Below are 23,556 nucleotides of genomic sequence, written 5' to 3' on the forward strand. Positions count from 1 at the left end.
CTTCCACTGATCATGCCACTCATGCAGTTGAAATCACATGATTTCTCAGCAGAAGACAGGTACTCTCAGAGAGCTGTATTCATTATACATTAACCAGGTTTTAGAGTGGCAATGCTTTGTTATACAATCAGGCTACAGGACTTAGGAACCTGGGTTTCAACCAGCCATGTGGTTTATAACAGACTTTAAAAAATAAAGATAACAGCTACAGCTGTTCGAGCGATATATGGATATTTATTTGTGTTTAATTGCATGGAGACGTTTATTTCTACAAAGCCTTCATCAGCATTCTAGACTATATTCAACGTTATGAGCAAAAGAAAACAATCAGGGGCGTCTTCATTGTGTTCTTTAAGTGAATTCCCACAATACCTGTATTTATATTAATTGCCACTCTATCCAGAGGATGATTTCCATGGCAGTAAAAGCTATGATTGTAAGTTACCATCTAATGAAATACATGTTGTAATGTAATGTAACTACTCCCATAAAGTTAAAGTGAAGACAATAAAGTGTTGATTACGTTGATTTTGTTCTCATGGTTCCTTAAAGGTGATCAAGTACTCAGGATACGCCTGTACATCATGGAAGACTATGAACATAGAAGGATTTGCTGGGTCGTCAGTCAAGCTGTCGTACAGATGAGAAGGTGAAGCAGGGCTTATAGCTGGAGGAGCTTTCATGTCCTGTTGTCCTTGAGTGAAGTTTCCAGTCAGAACTCGACACAGGTACATGAACCGATGCCCCTGGGGATCTGGTTTGGAGTATATGGGTAGGGCAGAGTAACTTGCCTTAAGGGCAAAATAGTTGCCATCTCCATATATTGCAGCTGCCAAAACAACACAACAGTATAACAATATTATTTAGTCTGAAGACCATTGCACATACAGCCATAGTTCCTCAGAGAAATGTAGACTAAATGTATCAGAAATAAAATGTCATACTTAAAAACCAGTGTGGATACATCTTAACAGCATCTTCATCCACTTCAAGTATAATATTATAGTATTAAACAATTTTTTAAAAATCAGTATTTGAATTGGGTCCTTTGTGCTTAGTCTTGTTACCATTTTTTCCAGCGTAGCTCCGATTGAACCCATTTTCGTTGATCTGGTCTACTGCTGTATAGCAGGTTCCATGGAAGAGCTGCTTCTCATTGTTCTGGTGTCCGTTTTTGACCTCCATGCCCTGCTTCCTGATCTCGAGGCCCTTCCACATGTCTGGGTTCTGGATTCTCTCAATCTGAGGTGCAGGAAAACTACAGATTAATCGGCTAAACCATGATGTAGAACAACTACAGATAACAGGTTTTCAGGATAATGCAAACATGGCAATGATAAATATGTGCATTCATCCCTGAAGTGCAGGGTCAGTACTGTTCAACAGCAGGAGCTTGGACCTGGGACCCCAATTCACCAGTTGAGTTCCAACTTTCATTACTCAGTTTTGGAATTTGAACCAGCAACCTGCCAGCTACTGGTCTCCTTTTGTAACTGCTGAACTACCTGCAGCAGAAGAAATATTTCAACATGATAGAGAAATACATTGTGACATTGGTTCGGGAGAGAGGGAGATACCTTCAGAACTGTTTTGTTGCAGGTAGCCTGAAACAGGGTTAGGACGTCAATGTGCTCTGGAGAGTCAGATTGGAGAAGGCAGGACACCCAGGAAGTTTTGGGTGGCATGGGATCCCAATGCTGGGGAAGACTGTCCTGAGCTGGAAGCAATACGTACAAGTATGCAGAGATGGAAGCAACAGGTACATGCACGTTTTAACACTGGAAATTTGACTGGAAAATAACAGAAAATGTATTTTAAAGTAAACTATCCCTTTAATATGTCAAATCTAAAAATGGTATGACTGTGATGAATCTAATAGACAACATTGAAAGCCGAATACCAAAGTTAAGAGTACCTGTTAAGTTGATACGTTTGATTTTGAACCTCTTGTCGTAGTGATCCATAGCAGGCCCATCTGGCAGAGAGACCTTGTACACCTGACCCTGGCTGGTGACAGACACCTGACCCTGCTTCCCCCGCCAGGCCTCCTCCAGGAGGAAGTTAGCCACGGGGTCAAAGGACAAGAAGGGCCCGTCTGCCTGGCTCTGGTACTTCCACGCCACCATGTTGCCTGTCACCTCCACATTCCTCTCGAACGCCTTCTCATCTCTGATCCTGAGCAGCATCTTCTGGATCTCACTTATAGCCATGAGCACGTCCTTGCTCAGGCCCTCTATGATAAGAACGGGTTGAGGTGACTTATCCAGCCTCACACTCACCCCCATGGCGCCCTGCATGTGAACGATCTGCTTATGGTCTGTGTCTGTTAGGCTGAGGATGGCATCGTCTGTGATGCTGTTGATGACCTGCTCCTTCAGGATGAGGTCACTGATCCAGCGCTTGGCATCGGCTACTCTGCTCTGGGAATCTCCACAGATGTGGAAGCAGGCTGGCTCCACCTCCTTCGCCTCGATGACGATGTCCTTTTGGGGCTCGCTGTTGCTGCCCCCGCCCATGAAGGCTGAAAGAATATGAGCATTAATCTGTGAAATTAATATTGTAGGCCGGGTACTGCAATGCTGGCTGTTAGAGGCAGACAACACATAAGCCTAACCTAGAACGTATTGGGCCAGTTTCACAGACAAGGCTTAAGCCTAATCCTGGACTAAAAAGCATCTTCAATGGAGATTTTACATTGAAAGTGTGATTTAGTCCAGGACTAGGCTTAAGCCTTGTCTGTGAAACCGGCCCATAAACTAGATTAATTCAAATTAACACGGAATACAGCTAAACATTTAGCCCATACATATGATGTTTTCCCATAAACTCTTCTTCTCTGGGTTAGAGTCAGCCTTTTCTTCCTGAGAGTCAGCCTGATCAGCTCCCTGTTTCTTCACCAGACTGCTGTGGAACTCCTTCAGCATGGCCGGCTGGAAGACGATAATCTGGACCACCTCGACGGTATTCTGGAGGTTCTGGCTCACTACATCCACCACAGCATCCAACATGGCGTCAGCTACCTGGCTCACCTCAACATTGGCTTGGCCTGGAATAACACAACATGTGCATCTATGTCAGCCTCAGATTCATGAATACCTGATACAGCCATAGGAAAGGAGTTTCGGAGCACTTATCAATACTTCACCCATTTCTAACATTGTTGTCAAAGAACAAGGCATGTAAGGAGAGTTGTTGCCCATACCTATGCTAAGTAAGATTATCTTTGATAAGTACCGTATTTTCCGGACTATAAGTCACGCTTTTTTTCATAGTTTGGCTGGTCCTGCGACTTATAGTCAGGTGCGACTTATATATCAATATATAATTTCATACTGACAGACATGAACCAAGGAGTAAACATTACCGTCTACAGCCGACAGAGGGCGCTCTGGGCCGCTCTGGGCTTGTGACAACTATATGCTGCTCCTATACCCCTGAAGAAATTATCTAAAACATTAGCTTGTTGAAGCTAAGCAAACGGTAGCTTGGTGAACTTGCTTACTGGTAACTTGCTTGTTGGACTCGCTGGCTTGTTATGTTCATTTAGCCTATTCAGCCTCCCAGGTATGTTCTTTATGCTATTGTGTTGCTGAATAACTGTTAATGTGTTATGTTAACATACCGGACTTCTATTCAGCCTGTTGTTCTGTGTGCTATTGTGTAGTTGAATAAACTTGCCTTTCCAGATTAAATGTCTGTTCTTGGTCTTGGATTTTGTGAAATATATTTCTAAATAAATGCGACTTATAGTCCAGTGCGACTTATATATGTTTTTTTCCTCTTGATGTCGCATTTTTTTGCCTGATGCGACTTATACTCCGGAGCGACTTATAGTCCGGAAAATACGGACTACAGCAGTCCCTGTGGTGTGTTCTTGTTCTCTCACTCACTCACTCACTCACTCACTCACTCACCTGTGCCCAGAGCAGGGAAGGCGATGGATGAGTAGTTGTTCTTGGCACACAGGAGGAGAGCATCTTTCACAGCCTGGTAGATCCTCTTGGGGTCTGACTGTACAACCAGGTGGAGGATCTTCTTACACTGCAGGTTGCCTGGCTGGGTCAGGATCATGCCTGGGTTAGGCTGGGCTCCTGGAACACACACACAGTACAGTTAGCAGTACTGTCAGTGTAAACAGTCAGAGTTGTATTATTGGTTTAGCAATGTTAAGACACTTACAGTAAACAATATCAATACCAGGACATGTAGTTTTCCTATACAAGCATGTGTACAGTTGGGCAGTTGTCACATGCTCTCAATAGTATATATCTCTCTATCAAAAGAGTAGATGTCAAAGTTGTTACCCAGTTGTTGGCATTCTGCCTCGACAGCCTGACCAGCTGCATCCAGAATGGCCTTAGACACACCTGGAGGAGAGGAAGACACGGGGGGGGTTATGATACTTACACTTTTCTACAAGTGCCTTTATTAACATTTTACTATATTCAGAAAATGTTTGTTCCAAATCAAAGAACATGCTTTGTTGATTTTTGGATAACATTTGCAGAGGATGCACCTGCATAGTCTTTACGAAACAATACTTGAATACCACATTTCCTGAGTAAGAAGAACTCAAGTACACCAGTCCATCTTCAAGGGGCAATCGGGGATTCAAACAATCAATGGTAAACATCTGAGGGATGGGGCTGGTGGAACGTAACCACTTTAATTCAAATACAGAGCTTGTTGCTAGGACTGGCCATCCATGAGATCCAAACATTAGTTTAAACCATGTTTCGAAGCAACACAGTGTAAAACAAGCTTCTATTTTGTGTTCTGATGCAGTAAAACAGTTGAATTAAGCTCATGAGGCATTAAGCAGTGGGTAGGCGGGTATATTGGAGCAGAGCCATCCAATTACGCCAAACCTAATGTATCACCGTCAAACCTAATGTATTACCTTTTTCATTAAACGTATTAATCAACGTAAGTTCCCTGTGGGAACCTAGGTTCTATGGTACATCTATATGGTACATCAACAACCTGAACGACTTCTTCGGTCGCTTTGAAGCCTACAACAGCACTCCTGCACAGAAGTCTCCACCCCCTCCAGATGACCAGGTGCTGTCCCTGTCTCCAGCCAGCGTGAGACGATCCCTCTCCAGGATCAACGCTTGCAACGCTGCGGGCCCGGACAACATACCTGGTCGTGTGTTGAAGGACTGTAGTGGAACTCACTGATGTCCTCACAGACATCTTTAACACCTCCTTGAGCCAAGCTGCTGTCCCCACATGCTTCAAAGACACCACCATCATCCCGATACCAAAGAAGGCTTCTCCATCCTGCTTCAATGACTACCACCCCGTTGCACTGACCCCCATCATTATGAAGTGCTTTGAACGGTTAGTCATGTAGCACATCAAATCCATCCTCCCTCCCGCCCTGGACCCCTACCAGTTTGCATATCGGGGCAACAGGTCCACCGATATGATGCAATCTCCACCGTTCTCCACTCAGCTCTCACCCATCTGGGCACCAAAAACTCACATGTAAGGATGCTGTTCATAGACTTTAGCTCAGCATTTAACACAATCATCCCCCAGCAGCTTATACAAAAACTGGATCGGCTGGGAGTGAACACCTCGCTGTGCAATTGGCTGTTGGACTTCCTGACCGAGAGACCACAGGCAGTCCGGGTCAGCAGAAACACATCCAGCACCATCACCCTGAACACGGGGGCCCCCCAAGGATGTGTGCTCAGCCCCCTACTCTTCACCCTACTGAACCACGACTGCACACCGAAGCATAGCACCAATGTCTTCGTCAAGTTTGCGGATGACACAACTGCGGTGGGTCTCATCCACAATAATGATGAGTCCAGCTACAGGGACGAGGTGAGCCAACTGACCACATGGTGCGGAGACAACAATCTCATTCTCAATGTGGAGAAAACAAAGGAGATTGTTGTCGACTTCCGGAGAGCGCACACCCAGCATCCTCCACTGACCATCAACGGTGCGGCTGTGGAGAAAGTGAGCAGCACCAAATTCCTGGGTGTGCACATCACTGAGGACCTCTCCTGGAAAACCAACACCGCATCACTGGCCAAGAAAGCTCAGCAACGCCTCTACTTCCTCCACAAACTGAGAAGAGCCAAAGCCCCAGCCCCCATCATGCGCTCCTTCTACCGGGGCACCATCGAGAGTGTCCTGACCAGCTGCTTAACTGTGTGGCACGGCGGTTGCACGGCATCCTACCGAAAGACACTGCAGCGCAAAGTGAGAGCAGCTGAGAAGATCATTGGAGCCCCCCTCCCTTCCCTCCAGGAAATTTCTGACACACGCCGGACCCGCAAAGCACTAAGAATCGCAGGCGACACCACACATCCCACACACGGCTTCTTCAGTCTCCTGCCGTCAGGACCTCCGGGCAAGGGCTAGCAGGCTGAGGGATAGCTTTATCCACCAGGCTGTCAGGAAGCTGAACTCTCTCCCCGCCCCCCCCCCCCCCCCCTACTCTGCCCCCACTGCCCCCTACTCTGCCCCCACTGCCCCCTACTCTGTCCCCAATGCCCCCTACTCTGCCCCCCCCCCCCCTACTCCGCCCCCCCTTACTCTGCCCCCACTGTCAGGAAGCTGAACTCTCTCCCCGCCCCCCCTACTCTGCCCCCCCCCCTACTCCGCCCCCCCTTACTCTGCCCCCACTGTCAGGAAGCTGAACTCTCTCCCCGCCCCCCCTACTCTGCCCCCCCCCTACTCTGCCCCCCCCCCCTACTCTCCCCGCCCCCCCTACTCCGCCCCCCCCTACTCTGCCCCCCCCCCTACTCTGCCCCCCCCCCTTACTCTGCCCCCACTGTCAGGAAGCTGAACTCTCTCCCCGCCCCCCCTGCTCTGCCCCCCCCTACTCTGCCCCCACTGACCCCTACTCTGCCCCCACTGCCCCCTACTCTCTGCCCCGCCCCCCCTACTCTGCCCCCCCCCCTACTCTGCCCCCACTGTCAGGAAGCTGAACTCTCTCCCCGCCCCCCCTACTCTGCCCCCACTGACTCCTACTCCGCCCCCACCGCCCCCCCTACTCCGCCCCCACCGCCCCCCCTACTCTGCCCCCCCCCCCTACTCCGCCCCCCCTTACTCTGCCCCCACTGCCCCCCACTGACTCTGCCCCCACTGCCCCCCACTGACTCTGCCCCCACTGCCCCCCACTGACTCTCTCCCCCCCCCCCCCCCCCACTGACTCCGGACTAAGAACAATCTCACTTCATGCATACAAGCATACCTGTACTTTAGGCACTTGACTCTATTATACTGTGAGCCAATTACCACTATTGTCATTGTTCATATTGTATTCCACCCCTGTACATCGTACCACACATTTCAAATCTTTTATCTAGTATTTTTGTATATATAGTTATATTTTAATCTTGTCGTATTATATTGTTATTTATTGTTTTTGTTTGCTATGCACCGTGGATGAGAGGGAAACGCAATTTCAGCCCTCTGTATGTCTGTACATACAGTATATTGGATTGACAATAAAGCTGACTTTGACTTTGACTTCGATAAGAAAGGCTGCCACTCAGAAACTACTGAGTTACGAAAGGCAACAGGGAAGGACATTATTAGGCTATTTAGCTATTTACCTGACTTGAGGCTGAAGTCCTTATTGGACGAGTTGACAATGACATCAGTAGTTTCTTTGGTCAGGTCTCCCTTTCCCACGTGTATAGCCACAGCTCCCATTCTGGTCTGGTGCCACCCTGAGCTTGAAGTGGTGACCTTAGAGAAAGGACCTGGCAGTGGGGAATACAAAATACTGTACAATAAAAGACACGCCAGTGAAAAAGGTTCTTATGACATGTTCTTCAATGGGAGTGTCCCTATAGTTTTGGTGGATAATATTTAGATTTCTTTCTTTGTGGGTATTGTATAAGTACCAATAACCAAATAGAATTATTGTGCTATTTGAATTGTTTGCTTCCTTCGAATTCCTAAATAAAGTTATTAAGAGTAATGTAATGTAGTATGCAAATATTTTATATACAAATTGAACATAGAATGACATAGAAAGAAGGTCCACCTGTCCTCTGCTGAGTGGATGCTGCTGCTGGGCCCCCTGAAGTTGTACCCCGGTTTGTGAACCTTTTGTTAAATTCGTCAGTGAAAGCCTGGAAAAATAAATATTTAGGGCACAAAAATAGTTGGCTCCCAAACAAGCTGATGATTCATGTGCTGTTACACTTCCATTGCTGATGGCAAGCTGAATCTATGGTATACATTCTTCTGGAAAGTAAAATAAATCTAGATTTTGGGGTGAACTATGCCTTTAATTCCACTGCTTTCCCTACCTGAACGGTCTGCTGGTCCCCTGGGTGGATGATGAACACCACCTCCTTCAGGTGTTTGGAGTGCTTCTTGCTGAACTTTAGGACTGCCTCCAGCATCAGAGAGGCCACCAGTGGCTTTGGGAAGCCCAGGGTCCCTGTACCGATGGCGGGGAAGGTCATAGAGACAAGCCCCTTCTGCTCTGCCTGACCAAGGCATTCCTTCATGATCCCACTCAACACCTACAGTTAAACAAAAACATCAGATGTGCCTCCTTATCAATATCACATGGTGTAATTATAAATGTTGTTTTAGGAATTGTACACAACATCCACACAAAACATCCCAAAGCAAATCCTGGCAATTCTGACAAATGTCAGAGTCAATCAGAGAAATTAAGAAGAAGTATTACAGTATTACAGAGATGTATTTCACCTTTTCTGCTGCTCCTTGTCCATTTTGCCAATAGGGGGCAATGGTGTGAAACACCAACTTGCTGTTCAGGTTGCAGCCATCTGTGACAATGACGGCTCCCTCACCAACAGAAGTGGCCTTCTGGTTGACCAGGATCTGAAGTCGGGGGCCAGCAGCAGTCAGGATGGCCTTTGATACAGCTCCACAACTAAGGTTAAGGTCCTCACCCACTGTGTTCACAACCGCCTCGGTCTGGAACAGATTAAGCATATTAAAGCTAGACTTGAACAGTGCCAGCAGTTATGGGTTAAATCGGTTGAACCAAACTCTTCCTTTTCTCAGCCGTTTCAGCACCAATGTTTATGCTATTTTGTATATCTGCCCAATGCGAGTTTATGTTTCCACATAAAATAATTGGCATAGAAAGCTCAGATTTTTGGGGCTCAAAGGAACATACTGCTGAATATAGCAGCTGTGCTGTTATTTTGAATGTGGCTGGAATGCACTTTTAACCAATCAGATTGTGTGTCTGGATCTATCCATTTTATAGGTTTAATTCAAGATGCATCACTATATGTTGCAAAAAAGTTAAATCTCTGATTACTCAAACAATAATTTTGAACAAAGAAGAATAAATAAAGACATGTTTGATTAATACAGGCAAGAAAGAAACAATGGTAACAGTTTACCCAAGCATCCTGAATGTTCCCTTTTATCACACTGACAGTCAGCTTCTCTTTGGTCTGCATAGTCAGGCTCTCTTTGGACTTCACTTTGTCATAACCACTCAACCTCTGAACCCCTGGACCAGGCTGGGCCTGTGTGGAGCTGGCTGGGCTGCTGTGTTTTTGACGGCCTCCGAAAACCATCCTGGCGGCATCCTCCATTGCCTGGACCACCTTATCATCATCGTTCACCAGATGGATTTTCTTCAGAGAGTTATCACTATACCTGTATATAAATAATAATACACATTGTTCTATGTCCACCATTGTTGGGCATATAAAAGACTTGGAAATTACTTGATTGCCACACAGTCATTGCTTATTGATTATCACCATACCTGTCGTCACAGTAGTCCTTCACTGCTTTGACGATGGTTTCTGCACACAGTGTCAAAGGGAATTCATAATTCCCAGAGCTGATAGCAGGCAGAGCCACCGACAGGCAGCTGTGTTTCTCTGCTAAATCCAGACTCCTCTTAACCGCTCTCCTCAGCTGCGCCACAGCCCTCTGAGGGTCAGCGGGGTCAAACCTGGGACCCACTGCGTGGATGATGTGTTTGCAGCGCAGCTGCCCCCCAGCACCAGTAATAACACAGTCCCCAGGCTTCAGTAGACCCCGCTTGGTGACCAGCTGATCAGACTCTGCCTGTAGTTGAGGGCCGGCAGCATCCAGGAGGGCTCTGGCTAGCCCTCCGCTGTGCTTCAGGTCTGTGTTAGCAGCGTTGACCACGGCATGCACGGCGTAGTCGCATATGTCAGCTTTACACACGACTATCTCCACCCCGTCTGGTGTCTGGAACTGGTAGGCAGGTGTTGGTTCTCCTACAAGTACAAAGTGTTCTCCATCATTGTCCTCTTCAACCAGCTGAACTACACAGCCCGTCTGATTCATCACTGTGCCAATGTACATGGCCTTCTTGTCCTGAAAGAACTTCTTGGCTCCGGGCTTGGACACTTTCAGGGTATCGAAGTGTGTAGAGGAGACCAAGTCTGCAAACAATGTCTTGCACTGTGTGACGTGAACTCTGGCACCACTCAGGGAAATTGCTTCTTTCTTGAAAGAAACCTTCACAACGTCTCTGACTTCATCAGACCAACCAGACTTCTTGTGCTCTTCAATGAATTTAACAATGGCCTCAGACCTGACCTCCAGGATCTCAGTATTTGGAGCATTCTGGCATAAGAAACCATCAAGCGTTGTCTGGACTGAATCCACAGTTTCCTTGTAGCCAGATACTACCACTCTAAGACTTGGATAGGCACCAGATGTTTGGATCATGAACTTCTTGAGTGGATTGTTAATGGTTTCCTCCAAATGGGTGATCTGTGTCTTCCACTCTGGCATCTTCAGTACATTGCAGTCTTCAACATCAATGTATTGAGAGATCAGAAGCCTATTCAGCTGGTCCTCTGCTTCACTCAGGACCTCCTCTGAAACAGCCAGGAGCTGCACTGCTTTGCTATTGATCTCCAGAGCTGCATTGATGCCCTGTAAGGTCAACAGAGAGCTGGTGAGTTTCTCTTGATCTTCCTTTTGCAGAAACTCAATGACAAACGTATCTAGTCCCACCTTCCGCCATTTCAGAGCCCTCTCTCCTTTCAATAACAGCCTATTAGCACTCAACACCTCTTGTCTCAAGCCACGTATGATCATACTCTGGCTTCTACTGTTGTAAGTCATGCTCAACTCTGGGAATTCACCCGTAATCTTGTCCTGCAGGCCATCATGTAACAAGATGTGGTAGACGGATGGCAACAGAGGGATCTCTTCGGTTATGCTTGTCTTTTCCCTTTCAATTCCTCTAGACATCCTTTCAATGATGTCAGTCAGTGACTGGCTGAGTTTGTTCACATCATGTACCGATCCCACCACTGCTATGACACCTGTGGCCTCCTCAGGGACAATAACCACCGCCTGCCCTGACACCGCACTCTTGATCTCCCTCTCAGTCTCCTCCCATGCAGTGGTCTGGACATGGAGCTCCAGCGAGGTGAATGCAGACAAAGCTTGGGTGAAGGCAGCTTTGGCAGAGTCTTTCCACTCCTTGATGTCCTTGGCTTTGACCCCCTTCTGCTGTAGTAGAGAAGGCAGAGGGCTCAGCTGGACAGCAGGCTGTTGGAGGTCTACTTTGCAGAAGTGCTCAGCCATGGCCTTGTGGATGATCTCTGCAGCTCCCTGCTTCTCTCTCAGGAACCTCCAGATGGCCTGACCGATGCTCTCAGAGAAGCCAGCTGGGAGTCTCAGTGTGGGTCTCTCTTTGCCATACAGGGCTGTTCCCAGTGATTCATAGAATGGGTAAGCTTTGACAGGCTGCTTGTCAATTTGTTGATTTTCTATGACTCTGTGAACAGCTAATAAAAAGAATAGTTGTGAGAATACATAGTATTATGTAGCACTTTATGTAAAACAGTAGCATTTTAAAGTGCACCATAGAAAACTATGGAATGCTACAATATCAGGTTTTTGTTGGAGCCTACCTTAATTAATAATAACATTTTTAAAACTATAAACATTTAGAGTTCATCATGAACCTCTAGGTGGCACTACAGGCTCCAAAAAAGCCAGGCTAAATTGGCACTATATCAGATTGTGTTGAGCAGGAAAAATACAATTAAAAAAGACAGCCAAATTTCATGCCCACTTTCAAAAGTCAAAGTTGTTGTGCTTATCTACTGGACATGTTCATGACAACATTATAACAATGTTAGGATGTGACGTATAGTTCAAAGTGCTACTAACACTTACTCTCAAAACATTTAGGTTACATAGAGTAGAATTCAAGCAGTAAGTTGTCATCTTGAGCTTTATTATAAGTCTACCTTTTGGATCTTGGAAGGTGATGATGGCAGACTGATCCTCTTTGCTAATGACAACATCTTCCACAACATCTCCTTTGTTTGTGAAGTACAGCTCGAGGTAGTCGGAGTCAAGTTCTGATGGTATGTTTTCAACCATTACTTTTGTTGTGACTCCCAGGGATTTGACTGATAATTTCTTCTTGTTGAAATTCTTATTCTTGGGGCAGTTTGAGATGAAATTCTCAGTCACTGCCAAATAAGAAAAGAAGTATTCAATGTATTGTATTGCATGTATTCAAATGTTGCCTTGATTAGAGATTGTTTGATTCTTAGGTGCAGGGGTCATTAAAACAAAATGCATCCCTTCCCCAATGTAAACAATAGGTGACACATTCTAATGCTTTGGTCCGCAGATCGATGTAATGATCTGACTTTTCTTTCGAAAAATGTGAATACATTTCCGTGTTGTTGAAAATCAATGACACACATCGCTAGTCAACTAACACAGCTTGTTTTCTGAGCCTGCTAACAATGTAAAGAAGTGTTATAGTTAACTAGGTAGCAGAGGGGATTGCTCTCCTAATAGAGTAATCTGGCCTAATATTTGATCAAATAATAATAATAAAAAAAAACGATCTATGGTCGTAGAAAAAAGCGCAGCCTTCACCGCCTTTTTACATACAACCCTATGGGAAAAGGAAAAAAACGTCCGCTTTTAAAAAGCGTGAGAAGGTTTCCAGGGCGAATTTACGAACGCAGCTGTAATATAGCTAGCGAACGAAAAGAAACGTCAGATCAGATCTATAAACGGGTTATTTTGATAAACTGGACACATTTTAGGAATATATATGGTTACTTTCTCGCCTGAAAACATATTAAAACTTCATAAAATTACATGTTAACACTTGTAGAGGCAAAAGTGCAGATTTTAGCCAATGGAGGTTTAAAATGGAGGATTTAAATTGCCCGCTGCTAGCCGGTGCGAAATGCATTCTGGGAAAAAGGCGGTGAAGGCTGCGCTTTTTTCTAAAAAAAGAAGTCAAGTGTGAACACGGCCTAAACGTATAACCTCTTACTACAGGGAAGAGAGAGCACAGGTTAGTGTGCCTACCCTAAACCCCCGCCCCCCCTCCCCCCCACCTTCTCATGTTTGGAACACTACCACAGCCATGGCAGCGTCCCCGTCCCCCCCACACACACACCTTCTCCTGTTTGGAACACTACCACAGCCATGCCAGCATCCCCCCCCCCCCCCCCACACACACCTTCTCCTGTTTGGAACACTACCACAGCCATGCCAGCGTCCCCCCCCCCCGACACACACACCTTCTCCTGTTTGGAACACTACCACAGCCATGCCAGCATCCCCCCCCCCCCCCACACACACACCTTCTCCTGTTTGGAACACTACCACAGCCATGCCAGCGTCCCCCCCCCCCCGACACACACACCTTCTCCTGTTTGGAACACTACCACAGCCATGCCAGCGTCCCCCGCCCCCTCCTCCCCCCCACACACACCTTCTCATGTTTGGAACACTACCACAGCCATGCCAGCGTCCCCGTCCCCCCCCACACACACACCTTCTCCTGTTTGGAACACTACCACAGCCATGCCAGCGTCCCCCCCCCCCCCACACACACACCTTCTCCTGTTTGGAACACTACCACAGCCATGCCAGCGTCCCCCCCCCCCCCGACACACACACCTTCTCCTGTTTGGAACACTACCACAGCCATGCCAGCGTCCCCCCCCCCCCCGACACACACACCTTCTCCTGTTTGGAACACTACCACAGCCATGCCAGCGTCGCCCCCCGACACACACACCTTCTCATGTTTGGAACACTACCACAGCCATGCCAGCGTCCCCCGTCCCCCCCGACACACACACCTTCTCCTGTTTGGAACACTACCACAGCCATGCCAGCGTCCCCCCCGCGACACACACACCTTCTCCTGTTTGGAACACTACCACAGCCATGGCAGCGTCCCCCCCCCGACACACACACCTTCTCATGTTTGGAACACTACCACAGCCATGCCAGCGTCCCCCCCGCGACACACACACCTTCTCCTGTTTGGAACACTACCACAGCCATGGCAGCGTCCCCGTCCCCCCCACACACACACCTTCTCCTGTTTGGAACACTACCACACCCATGCCAGCTTCCCCCCCCCCCCCCCCCCCCCCTCCCGACACACACACCTTCTCCTGTTTGGAACACTACCACAGCCATGCCAGCGTCCCGTCCCCCCCGACACACACACCTTCTCCTGTTTGGAACACTACCACAGCCATGCCAGCGTCCGGCAGCATCTCCAGACTGAAGTCTTGTGCAGCGGGGGCGCAGGACTGTAGAATGTTCTCCACAAGCATCTCCAAGAAGTTCTGGGCCATGTCCTCCGGAATGTTCTCCAACACAGCTGAGGTGGACCTCAGCTCTTCCTCAGCCAGAGGTGAGTATCCATCTCCACTCTCCGCTGTCTTTTTTGGCACACTCACTGTTGCTGAAAATGAGAGAAAAAGGATTATGAAGATGATAGTAACTGCCATATTGCCTTTTGGTTTGCCATGGTTCTCCTGTTCTGTATCATTAAGTTAAGTTAATCAAACTTTCTATTTTACACACATTGAATTGAAGAACTTGAATGCATACCGTCTTTGACATTTTAGCCATCTTGTAATTTAATGTATTGATAATGCTGACAATCTTGTACATGGTATCAAAGACAAATGGGACATGGTCTAGTGATTTAGTCCACATGTTGGGAATTGTGAAACCTTGCAAAAGAGCCAAACAAGTCTTGTTGTGAAAAAATTTAAAAATAATGTTTTTTTGCATATTATGAAAATTGAAGCTTTGAAGAACCCACTGAATATAATAACCAACAGTTAATCATTTTAAATTTACTGTTATTTTTGTGTCTTCTATTTTTAATACAGCTTTGATGCCCAGATGGGATGCACTACAATTGTAGAAATACGAGCACTGAAGCGTATTAAGTGTATTCAGTTTTGTAAATCTTTCTGCTCCCTGGCACTCACAGCACAGCCCATAGCCTATGCCTACCATAGATTACCTTTATTTTTTGTAATGGTGACGTGATACAAAACTGCCCCTCCATAAATCCCATGCTAAATTGACACGGATTATAATTGCTGTTGTGTCTGGTTTTAAAAACCATGGGTTCCTCTAAACAGTTGTCCAAGGATGTCAGAATCAAGATAGTTCACTTCCACCATCTTGGTGGTGTGGAAAGTCCACGCCCTTGAGCTTGCTACATATGATTCTTCCCTCCAGAGAGATTTTAGTTAAATTCTGACTGATGCCTCTTTATAAGTCCACTGCTGCCAAACAACTAATCCCATAAATATTGACCTTGAATAAAATGTTTCATACTTACGTGTTTTGCCAGACTTGGCAGCAGACACAGCAGCAGGTGTCTGCTAAACATTAAAAGATATTGTTATTTAACTGTTGCTGGATAATTGGTTGTTTTGGGCTACACCTGCTTCAGTAAAACAATGTTCTAATGTTCAAATCTATTTCTGTATGTTTGTTCTCTTTATGTGGGCCACTTTGAAATGAAAAGTAAAACATTTATTTTACAAAGGAATTATGATATAAGAACAACACACAATACTACAGTATGCAATACAATAACACAACACTCTGAATCATAATGTGATCAAAACAGACTCAGTGGGGGAATCATGACAGACAGCACAGACAATGATCTAGAAACAGTATAGGTATATACAGATCAGTGAGCACAGATAGTATTCAATAAAAATACATGCTTGTACCACCTTTCCTCCTGTGGCCTCGTCTGATGGTAGTCTCACAGTCAGTTTAAACACTCCCTGATCCAAACTGATCTCATGGTTCAGCTTCCCAAGAACTTTCTGTCTGTCTGTACATGGGACAGAAATCAACCACTCTTAGTGACTGTCTGTACATGGGACAGAAATCAACCACTCTTAGTGACTGTCTGTTCATGGGACAGAAATCAACCACTCTTACTGACTGTCTGTACATGGGACAGAAATCAACCACTCTTAGTGACTGTCTGTACATGGGACAGAAATCAACAGTGACTACAACATTTTATGGTAGCCTAAAAGCTTCAGAGATTGAAAACAATATGAAACTAAATCACAGCAATCGGGTTGTCAACCCTTTTGTTTCCTCAGGCAAGACATGTGTGGCTATTCTTTAAATATTGCTTTCAAATGACTAAATAATTAAATTATGATTATATAATGATTGGAGCACTTTGAGCTGCAACGTTTGCAGGAAGTTATTATTAGTAGTAGTAGTAGTAGTAGTAGTAGTAGTAGTAGTAGTAGTAGTAGTAGTAGTAGTAGTAGTAGTAGTAGTAGTAGTAGTAGTAGTAGTAGTAGTAGTAGTAGTAGTAGTAGTAGTAGTAGTAGTAGTAGTAGTAGTAGTAGTAGTAGTAGTAGTAGTAGTAGTAGTAGTAGTAGTAGTAGTAGTAGTAGTAGTAGTAGTAGTAGTAGTAGTAGTAGTAGTAGTAGTAGTAGTAGTAGTAGTAGTAGTAGTAGTAGTAGTAGTAGTAGTAGTAGTAGTAGTAGTAGTAGTAGTAGTAGTAGTAGTAGTAGTAGTAGTAGTAGTAGTAGTAGTAGTAGTAGTAGTAGTAGTAGTAGTAGTAGTAGTAGTAGTAGTAGTAGTAGTAGTAGTAGTAGTAGTAGTAGTAGTAGTAGTAGTAGTAGTAGTAGTAGTAGTAGTAGTAGTAGTAGTAGTAGTAGTAGTAGTAGTAGCCTAAACGAAATTAAATGTGTAATTTATGGCAAAATAACTTTCCAAAGACTTACCCTCTTCAGTCCGGAACCGCAGCACTGCTCCTGGCCCAGTTGAGGATTCACACTCAACAAGACAGTCGCCACCGTTGGACTTCTTACTTTGGAAATATTTAGTTAACTTCGTTTTAAGTTTGGGTACATTAGGGTTTCCCTCGAGCGCAACAAACAATGCGTATGAGTATGTGCCCGCCATCGCTGCTTAGCGTCAACTGACTAACAAACCTCTCTTAACAAACCAAGTCTATTACTGCAGGGTGTATTTATTCTCTAGTTTCACTTTGATGTTGAACTAAGTGTCCACGTCACTGTTATCAATCATTGCAGGAACAATGAACACACTGTTTGACACAAACAAGGGGTTAAACTCGTTTGCAAACTATGCAGTAAAAATGTGGAACGCCCTTCCTATAATCTTAAAGGAGTGCAAAACACTGCCCACCTTCAAAACCACTCTCAAAAAACATTTACAGGAGGCTGCAATCCGTAACTGGACCCTCTAAATCAAAAATCAGATTAAAAGACCCGAACTACCCACTGTACATACTTTGTGTTTTGTCCCCCGCCCCCACCTGTGGTGTATGTCCCCACCTGTCCTACCCGCTGTACATACCTTATGTTTTGTTGTATTGTTCTTCCCATGATGGATGTGTGTTTATCTTGTAGATAGTAATAGTTATTTGTCTGTATTATCTTGTAGATAGTACTAGCTTTTTTGTCTGTCTTACATGTAACGATGAATTGAGAATCAAGGACCCCAATTGAAATAAGCCAGTGGCTTTCTTGGGTTTTTATCCTGTTAGTTGACCTTGTATGTAATATGTACTTTCATGTACCTACTTCTGCAAATCTTCTAATAAAGTTTTCAATCAATCAATCAAAATCAACTTCTCCAGAATTGAGTTAATTGAGTCTTTACTTACAAGCGAGTTCGTTTAATCTCAACGAGACGTCCTTGATATACCTTCTAAGATAAAATGATCCAATCATATATTCGGCACCACTACTGAACTGTTCTTTAAGAGAATATTTATTCGAGCACATCAGCAAACAATAGCATCAGCAAACAATAGCATTTCATTCCATGCCATTGAACCCTAAAGCACTTTGGCCAGTTAATTGATCTTCAAACACATTCCCTCCTGACCAGGTCAGTAGACTTGGGATTCGATTAACTAGTTAAAATACAGTACAGAGATGTCCACTACAGCAGCTTGGAAAAGGGTCCCTGAAAACTAGAAGGATTTCATGGAGATATGAACTGATTCATTTGGCTGCATGGATATCTGCAGCAAACTACTTTACTACAAACTACTACTTTACTACAAACTACTAATACATAATCTTTCAAATATCTAATTGATATTTGAAAGATTATGTCTTGAAAATTAATTACTGTAGACATGGGCTGATTACTTAATGTTGTGCATTGTCTCAGAAGCTTTCCTTCTTGTTTTCAGGTTATACCAGATCCCCATCTCTAGACATTTGGTAGTAGTTGTAGTAAAGTAGTTTGCTGCAGATGTGCATTGCAGCCAAATATGAATCAGTTCATATCTCCATGAAATCCTTCGAGTTTTCAGGGACGCTTTTCTAACCTGGGCCTGACTGAGGCAGTGAATCTGCATGCGCTCAATTCGTATGGTCATTTGGCGCCCCCCTCAGGATGGTGACTCACATCAAGGTCTCATCTCTCAGAACCTCTCATTCTGTAAGACAAAGGTGTGGACACTTCTATAGTGTAGGCTTGCATGCTTTCCATAGACTCTTATGAACATAGTGTACTGTACCTGTTGAAGTCATCCTACATACTGCAGAAATAAATAGGCTAGTTTAAAAATATATATATATATTTTGCCTTTATTTAACCAGGTCGGTCCCATTGAGACACAATGATCTCTTTTCCAAGGGAAACCTGGCCAAGACAGCAGTTTAAAACATTGAGTTTCGACAGTTAAGACAGGCCATGTAGAATTACACAATAAAACAACACCAAATCAACAACAACAAAAATAGACAAAATACAATCTGGTCAGAGCAATAGAGTTAAATAATGGGACTTTCATATCAGGAGCAAGAACGATATGAGGCTGATTCCAAGTTACTCACAAGGTTTTTAAAAATTCCAAGAGAAATTAGTTCCTTCAGGTTCAGAGTGCTCTGTAGTGAATTCTAGGCAGCGGAACCCACTTCCTGGGACCCCCTCTCCATCTGAGCTGCAAAAAGTCATAAGTTGCCCTATTTTGCGTAGCGATTGACATGGCCGATGATGATAATGATAATCATGATCATGAACAGAATGATTCAGTCCTGAAATCGTCATTTTCTGGTGCTAGGGACACCATGGTAGCCATTGTGGACACTGTTTTTAATCCCGCAGAAGTGCAGCAGGCTTCCTCTCTATTGTCTGACCTCACTGCCTCTGGGTAGACTGGAGGAGCTCTTGTCCCAAGGGAAGGTCCAGGCTCTGTCCCATGACCTGGTTAACCAGCTGAAGAGCCTGATGATTGAACACAGAAACATCTCTGTGCACCATGTGGGAACTGGCAGAAGTCTCTCAGACTCTCAGACTGCTTTTTAAAATACACACAGAGAGGAAGAGTTACAAGGGGGCTCTGTCCCTCTGAGTTGATTTACGTTTTCGCTGAGGAGTTGGTGAAGCGTCTGTTGGTTCTCGTCACTCCCACGTCCTGGTGCTTGGATCAGAACGCCTCCTCTGGTGTCTCCCCCAGCCGCAGACGCTCCATGGTTTCCAAGAGCAACTCACAGACTTACAATCAGACTGTGAACCTGTTCACGAGGGCTATGATCCACCATGTCATGGACAGGGTCTCCCTGGAGTCGGACTTTCCCGAGGGGCTAGGGAGGGAAGCAGCCCTGGGTGAGATGATTGATGGCTATCAGCCTGTCATCCTGTCACCCTCTTTGGTACCGGTGGGCACCAGAGTGGTGTGAAGGCTACCAGTTCTTTAGCATCAAGGTCAATTAGGATGCGTGTGTCCCCGACTGGGTGTGAGTGTGAGGCTGAGAAGGCCCAGGCTGAGCCCAAAGGATCCAGGATCCTCAGATTCCTTCCCAAGCTCAGGCTGGTCGCGGCTGGTTTCAAGGTAAACCAGATTTTACTATAATTATATTCCAGTCCAAGTTTGACTTCTCTTTGTAAACATTACGACTGTCAAATCTGTCGTCTATATACACAATATTTTAGTAGCTATGGTATTTTACCAATTACATTCATTACAAATAGGACAATATTGACATGCTATTTTTGTTTTGTAATACAGCACAGGAGCCACAGGTTGAACACTGCGTCCGTAAATCCACTGGACGATCCTTCTGCTATAGGGTTGATATGAGTTCAACTGCATGAGCTAATCAACAATATTACCACAATCCACTATGAGACTAAATGTAATCCTTGTAAGACATTAATTTTGTGTTACGTAAATGTCTTTCTCCCTCCTCTCCACTCCCTCTCCCGTGGGTCTCTAGCGGCCCTCTTCAGGAGGGTGGTGTCAGCTGTGTAACCCCTTCAAGAAGACCTCCAGGAAGGCTCAGAAGCCCACCTAAATGATTCAGTAAACGTGTTTGCGTTGTATTCAATGTATTGTATTTCTTGTCTTTTCTTATTTCACAGTTGGATCTTAGGAGAAAAGTATAGGGGGAAGCAGGTGTCTCGGGAGACACAGTGCTGGGCGGTAGTAGATGTCTCAGGAGGAGCAGTTAAGGTGTAGCCTGAAGAGATGGGTCTTCAGTCTCCGATGGAAGATGGGGAGTGACTCTGCAGTTCTGACAGCTGTGGGAAGCTCATTCCACCAGCCCTGGGTGTAGCGAGTATAGTGAAGAGACGTGACCGCAACGTCACTGCCGCGTTTGAATGAATGAATGAATGAATGAATGAATGGTCTTTATTGTCATTGCTATAGTACAGGTACCAAACAACAAAATTTGGGAGGGGTGGCTCCCCTGGTGCTAGGAAAGAAGAAAAAAAAAGAAAGAAAAACAGGAAGGGAAAGGAGCTGGTTTACATAAATAAAGGCTATGTACACTATCCACTATAATATACTGTACAGGTAAGACGACTAGGGTTGTCATATTGCACATAGTGTTATTGCACATTCATTTAAAGTGTCGCAGTTTGCAGGCTTGAAATGCTGCTGGCGGAAAAGCTGAACTCCTTCTACGCCGGTTCGACGAGGGGCGAACGGAGGTAACCACAACACAAACACCACTCTCTCCAGCTCTCAGCAGCCTCACCCTCACAGAGCATGAAGTGAGACGCGTGCTGAAGGCGGTGGACCCCAGGAAAGCCTCTGGGCCGGATGGCGTCCTGGGACGGGTGCTGAGGGACTGCGCCGACCAGCTGGCCGGGGTTTTCACCAACATCTTCAACCAGTCCCTGTCCCAGGCCACCATCCCACCCTGCCTGAAAACCTCAACTATCATCCCAGTCCCAAAGAAAAGCACGGTGAGCTGCCTAAACGACTACCGCCCGGTGGCACTCCCGCCCAACCTGGATCCATACCAGTTCGCCTACAGAGCCCACAGGTCCACAGAGGACGCCATCGCGACGACTCTCCACGCCACTCTATCCCACCTGGAGAGGGGAAACAGCTACGCGAGACTGCTCTTTGTGGACTTCAGCTCTGCCTTCAACACCATCCTTCCAGACAGGCTAGTGACCAAACTACTAGACCTGGGACTATCACACTCTATATGTGCATGGATCAAGGACTTCCTGTCCGACCGCCCCCAGAGGGTGCGGGTGGGCTCCCACACCTCCACAGCCCTCAGACTCAGCACTGGGTCCCCCCAGGGCTGCGTGCTAAGCCCCATCCTCTACAACCTCTACACCTACGACTTCACCCCCGTCCACCCCAGCAACTCCATCGTAAAGTTTGCAGACGACACCACCGTGGTGGGCTGCATCTCGGGGGGGGACGAGGCGGCGTACAGGGATGAGGTAGAGCAGCTGAGCAAGCTGTGCAAGGTTAACAACCTGCTGCTGAACAAGTCAAAGACCCAGGAAATCATCGTGGACTTCAGGAGGAAAAAATCTGAGATCCAGCCCCTGCTCATCGACGGAGAGAGCGTGGAGAGAGTCTCAACCCTCCGATTCCTGGGGGTGCACATACAGGATGACCTGTCCTGGAAGAACAACACAGTAGCCTCCATCAAGAAGACACAACAGCGGCTCTACTTCCTGAAAGTCCTCAGGAAGGAACACAACAAGCAGGAGATACTGGTGGCCTTCTACCGCGGCGCAGTGGAGAGCATCCTCACCTACGGCATCTGCAACTGGTTCTCCAGCTGCACAACCGCGGAGAGAAATGCGCTACAGAGAGTCGTGAGAACAGCCCAGAAGATCACCGGCGCCCCCCTCCCCTCTCTGGAAGAGCTGTACAACACACGCTGTCTCAGGAAGGCCTCCAAGATCTCCAGAGACCCAACCCACCCTGGGTACGAACACTTTGCCCGGCTGCCCTCGAAAAGGCGGTACAGGACCATGGCCGCAAGGACAAACAGACTGAAGCACAGCTTCTACCCCAGGGCCATCCAGGCCCTGAACACAGCAAAGACCTAGGTTCTGGGCCCTGGACAGTCTGGACGGATTGATGGCAGCTGCTGGATTGAAAAAATCAGGTGTAGTGCTGAGGCACAAATGTGTACATTTCAAGCCTGCAAACTGCGACACTTTAAATGAATGTGCAATAACACTATGTGCAATATGACAACCCTAGTCGTCTTACCTGTACAGTATAGTATAGTGGATAGTGTACATAGCCTTTATTTATGTAAACCAGCTCCTTTCCCTTCTTTTTTTTCTTTCTTTTTTTTTCTTTCCTAGCACCAGGGGAGCCACCCCTCCCAAATTTCGTTGTTTGGTACCTGTACTATAGCAATGACAATAAAGACCATTCATTCATTCATTCATAAATAACTTTATTATCTGCTCTAGGGTTCCGGTATCTTTTAACCTAAGAGACACATTTCCCCCATTTTGTGCCCACTTAACGGAAGGTACTGCCTGAACCGGCCTGAGCTACTGACATTTCTGGTTCCCTCTCTCAGGTGTGTGAGAAGGACGGGTACTCCATGAACTGGTCCGTCAAGATGGTGCAGCAGGTGTGTGAGGTGTTCTCCTCCTCTGCTGACAAGTGGTCCTTCATCCAGGCCGTGGAAAACATGTTCTCAGAGGTTGCCATGGAGATGTACGAGATTATTGTGTCTGGTGAGTTGTTATAGGCACTAAGACTATCGTATCAGATCAGGGTCCAGATTCCTTCAAGCTTTGTAGCACTAAAATAATCTTAAAGTTAAGGGCATATTATTTGGGAACACATTAATAGAAAAACAGTTAAAATAAGTAGACATATGCAGATTTCTAACTGTCAACGATCTTGTCACAGATAACCATCAAGAAGACTTTGAGATCTTCCAGAGCCTCTGCTGCCTCCTCAACGCCAGTGCTCACCTCCACACTGTGATTCTCTACATGTTCCTCACAAAAGAGTGAGATCGAGGAGAGGAGTAG

General features: G+C 45.9%; 1 protein-coding gene across 1 annotated transcript; it reads right to left on the reverse strand.

The window, feature by feature from the left end:
* Positions 1 to 220: 220 nt before the first annotated feature.
* On the reverse strand, positions 221 to 18,824 carry LOC308162638 (protein mono-ADP-ribosyltransferase PARP14-like; the record flags this gene model as incomplete). The annotated part of the gene is made up of 16 exons (XM_080536782.1): positions 221 to 829; positions 1,068 to 1,242; positions 1,578 to 1,717; positions 1,916 to 2,521; positions 2,807 to 3,046; positions 3,915 to 4,091; positions 4,305 to 4,367; positions 7,581 to 7,730; positions 8,018 to 8,105; positions 8,286 to 8,504; positions 8,698 to 8,928; positions 9,366 to 9,627; positions 9,740 to 11,753; positions 12,222 to 12,449; positions 14,471 to 14,710; positions 18,812 to 18,824. 16 exons carry the CDS (start codon positions 18,822 to 18,824, stop codon positions 537 to 539), a joined length of 5,139 nt encoding a protein of 1,712 aa, XP_080392908.1. The 3' UTR covers positions 221 to 536.
* Positions 18,825 to 23,556: the final 4,732 nt, after the last annotated feature.

This window comes from Nansenia antarctica, assembly GCF_963989245.1.
Source record: "Nansenia antarctica genome assembly, chromosome: 7".
Classification (NCBI taxonomy): Eukaryota; Metazoa; Chordata; class Actinopteri; order Argentiniformes; family Microstomatidae; genus Nansenia; species Nansenia antarctica.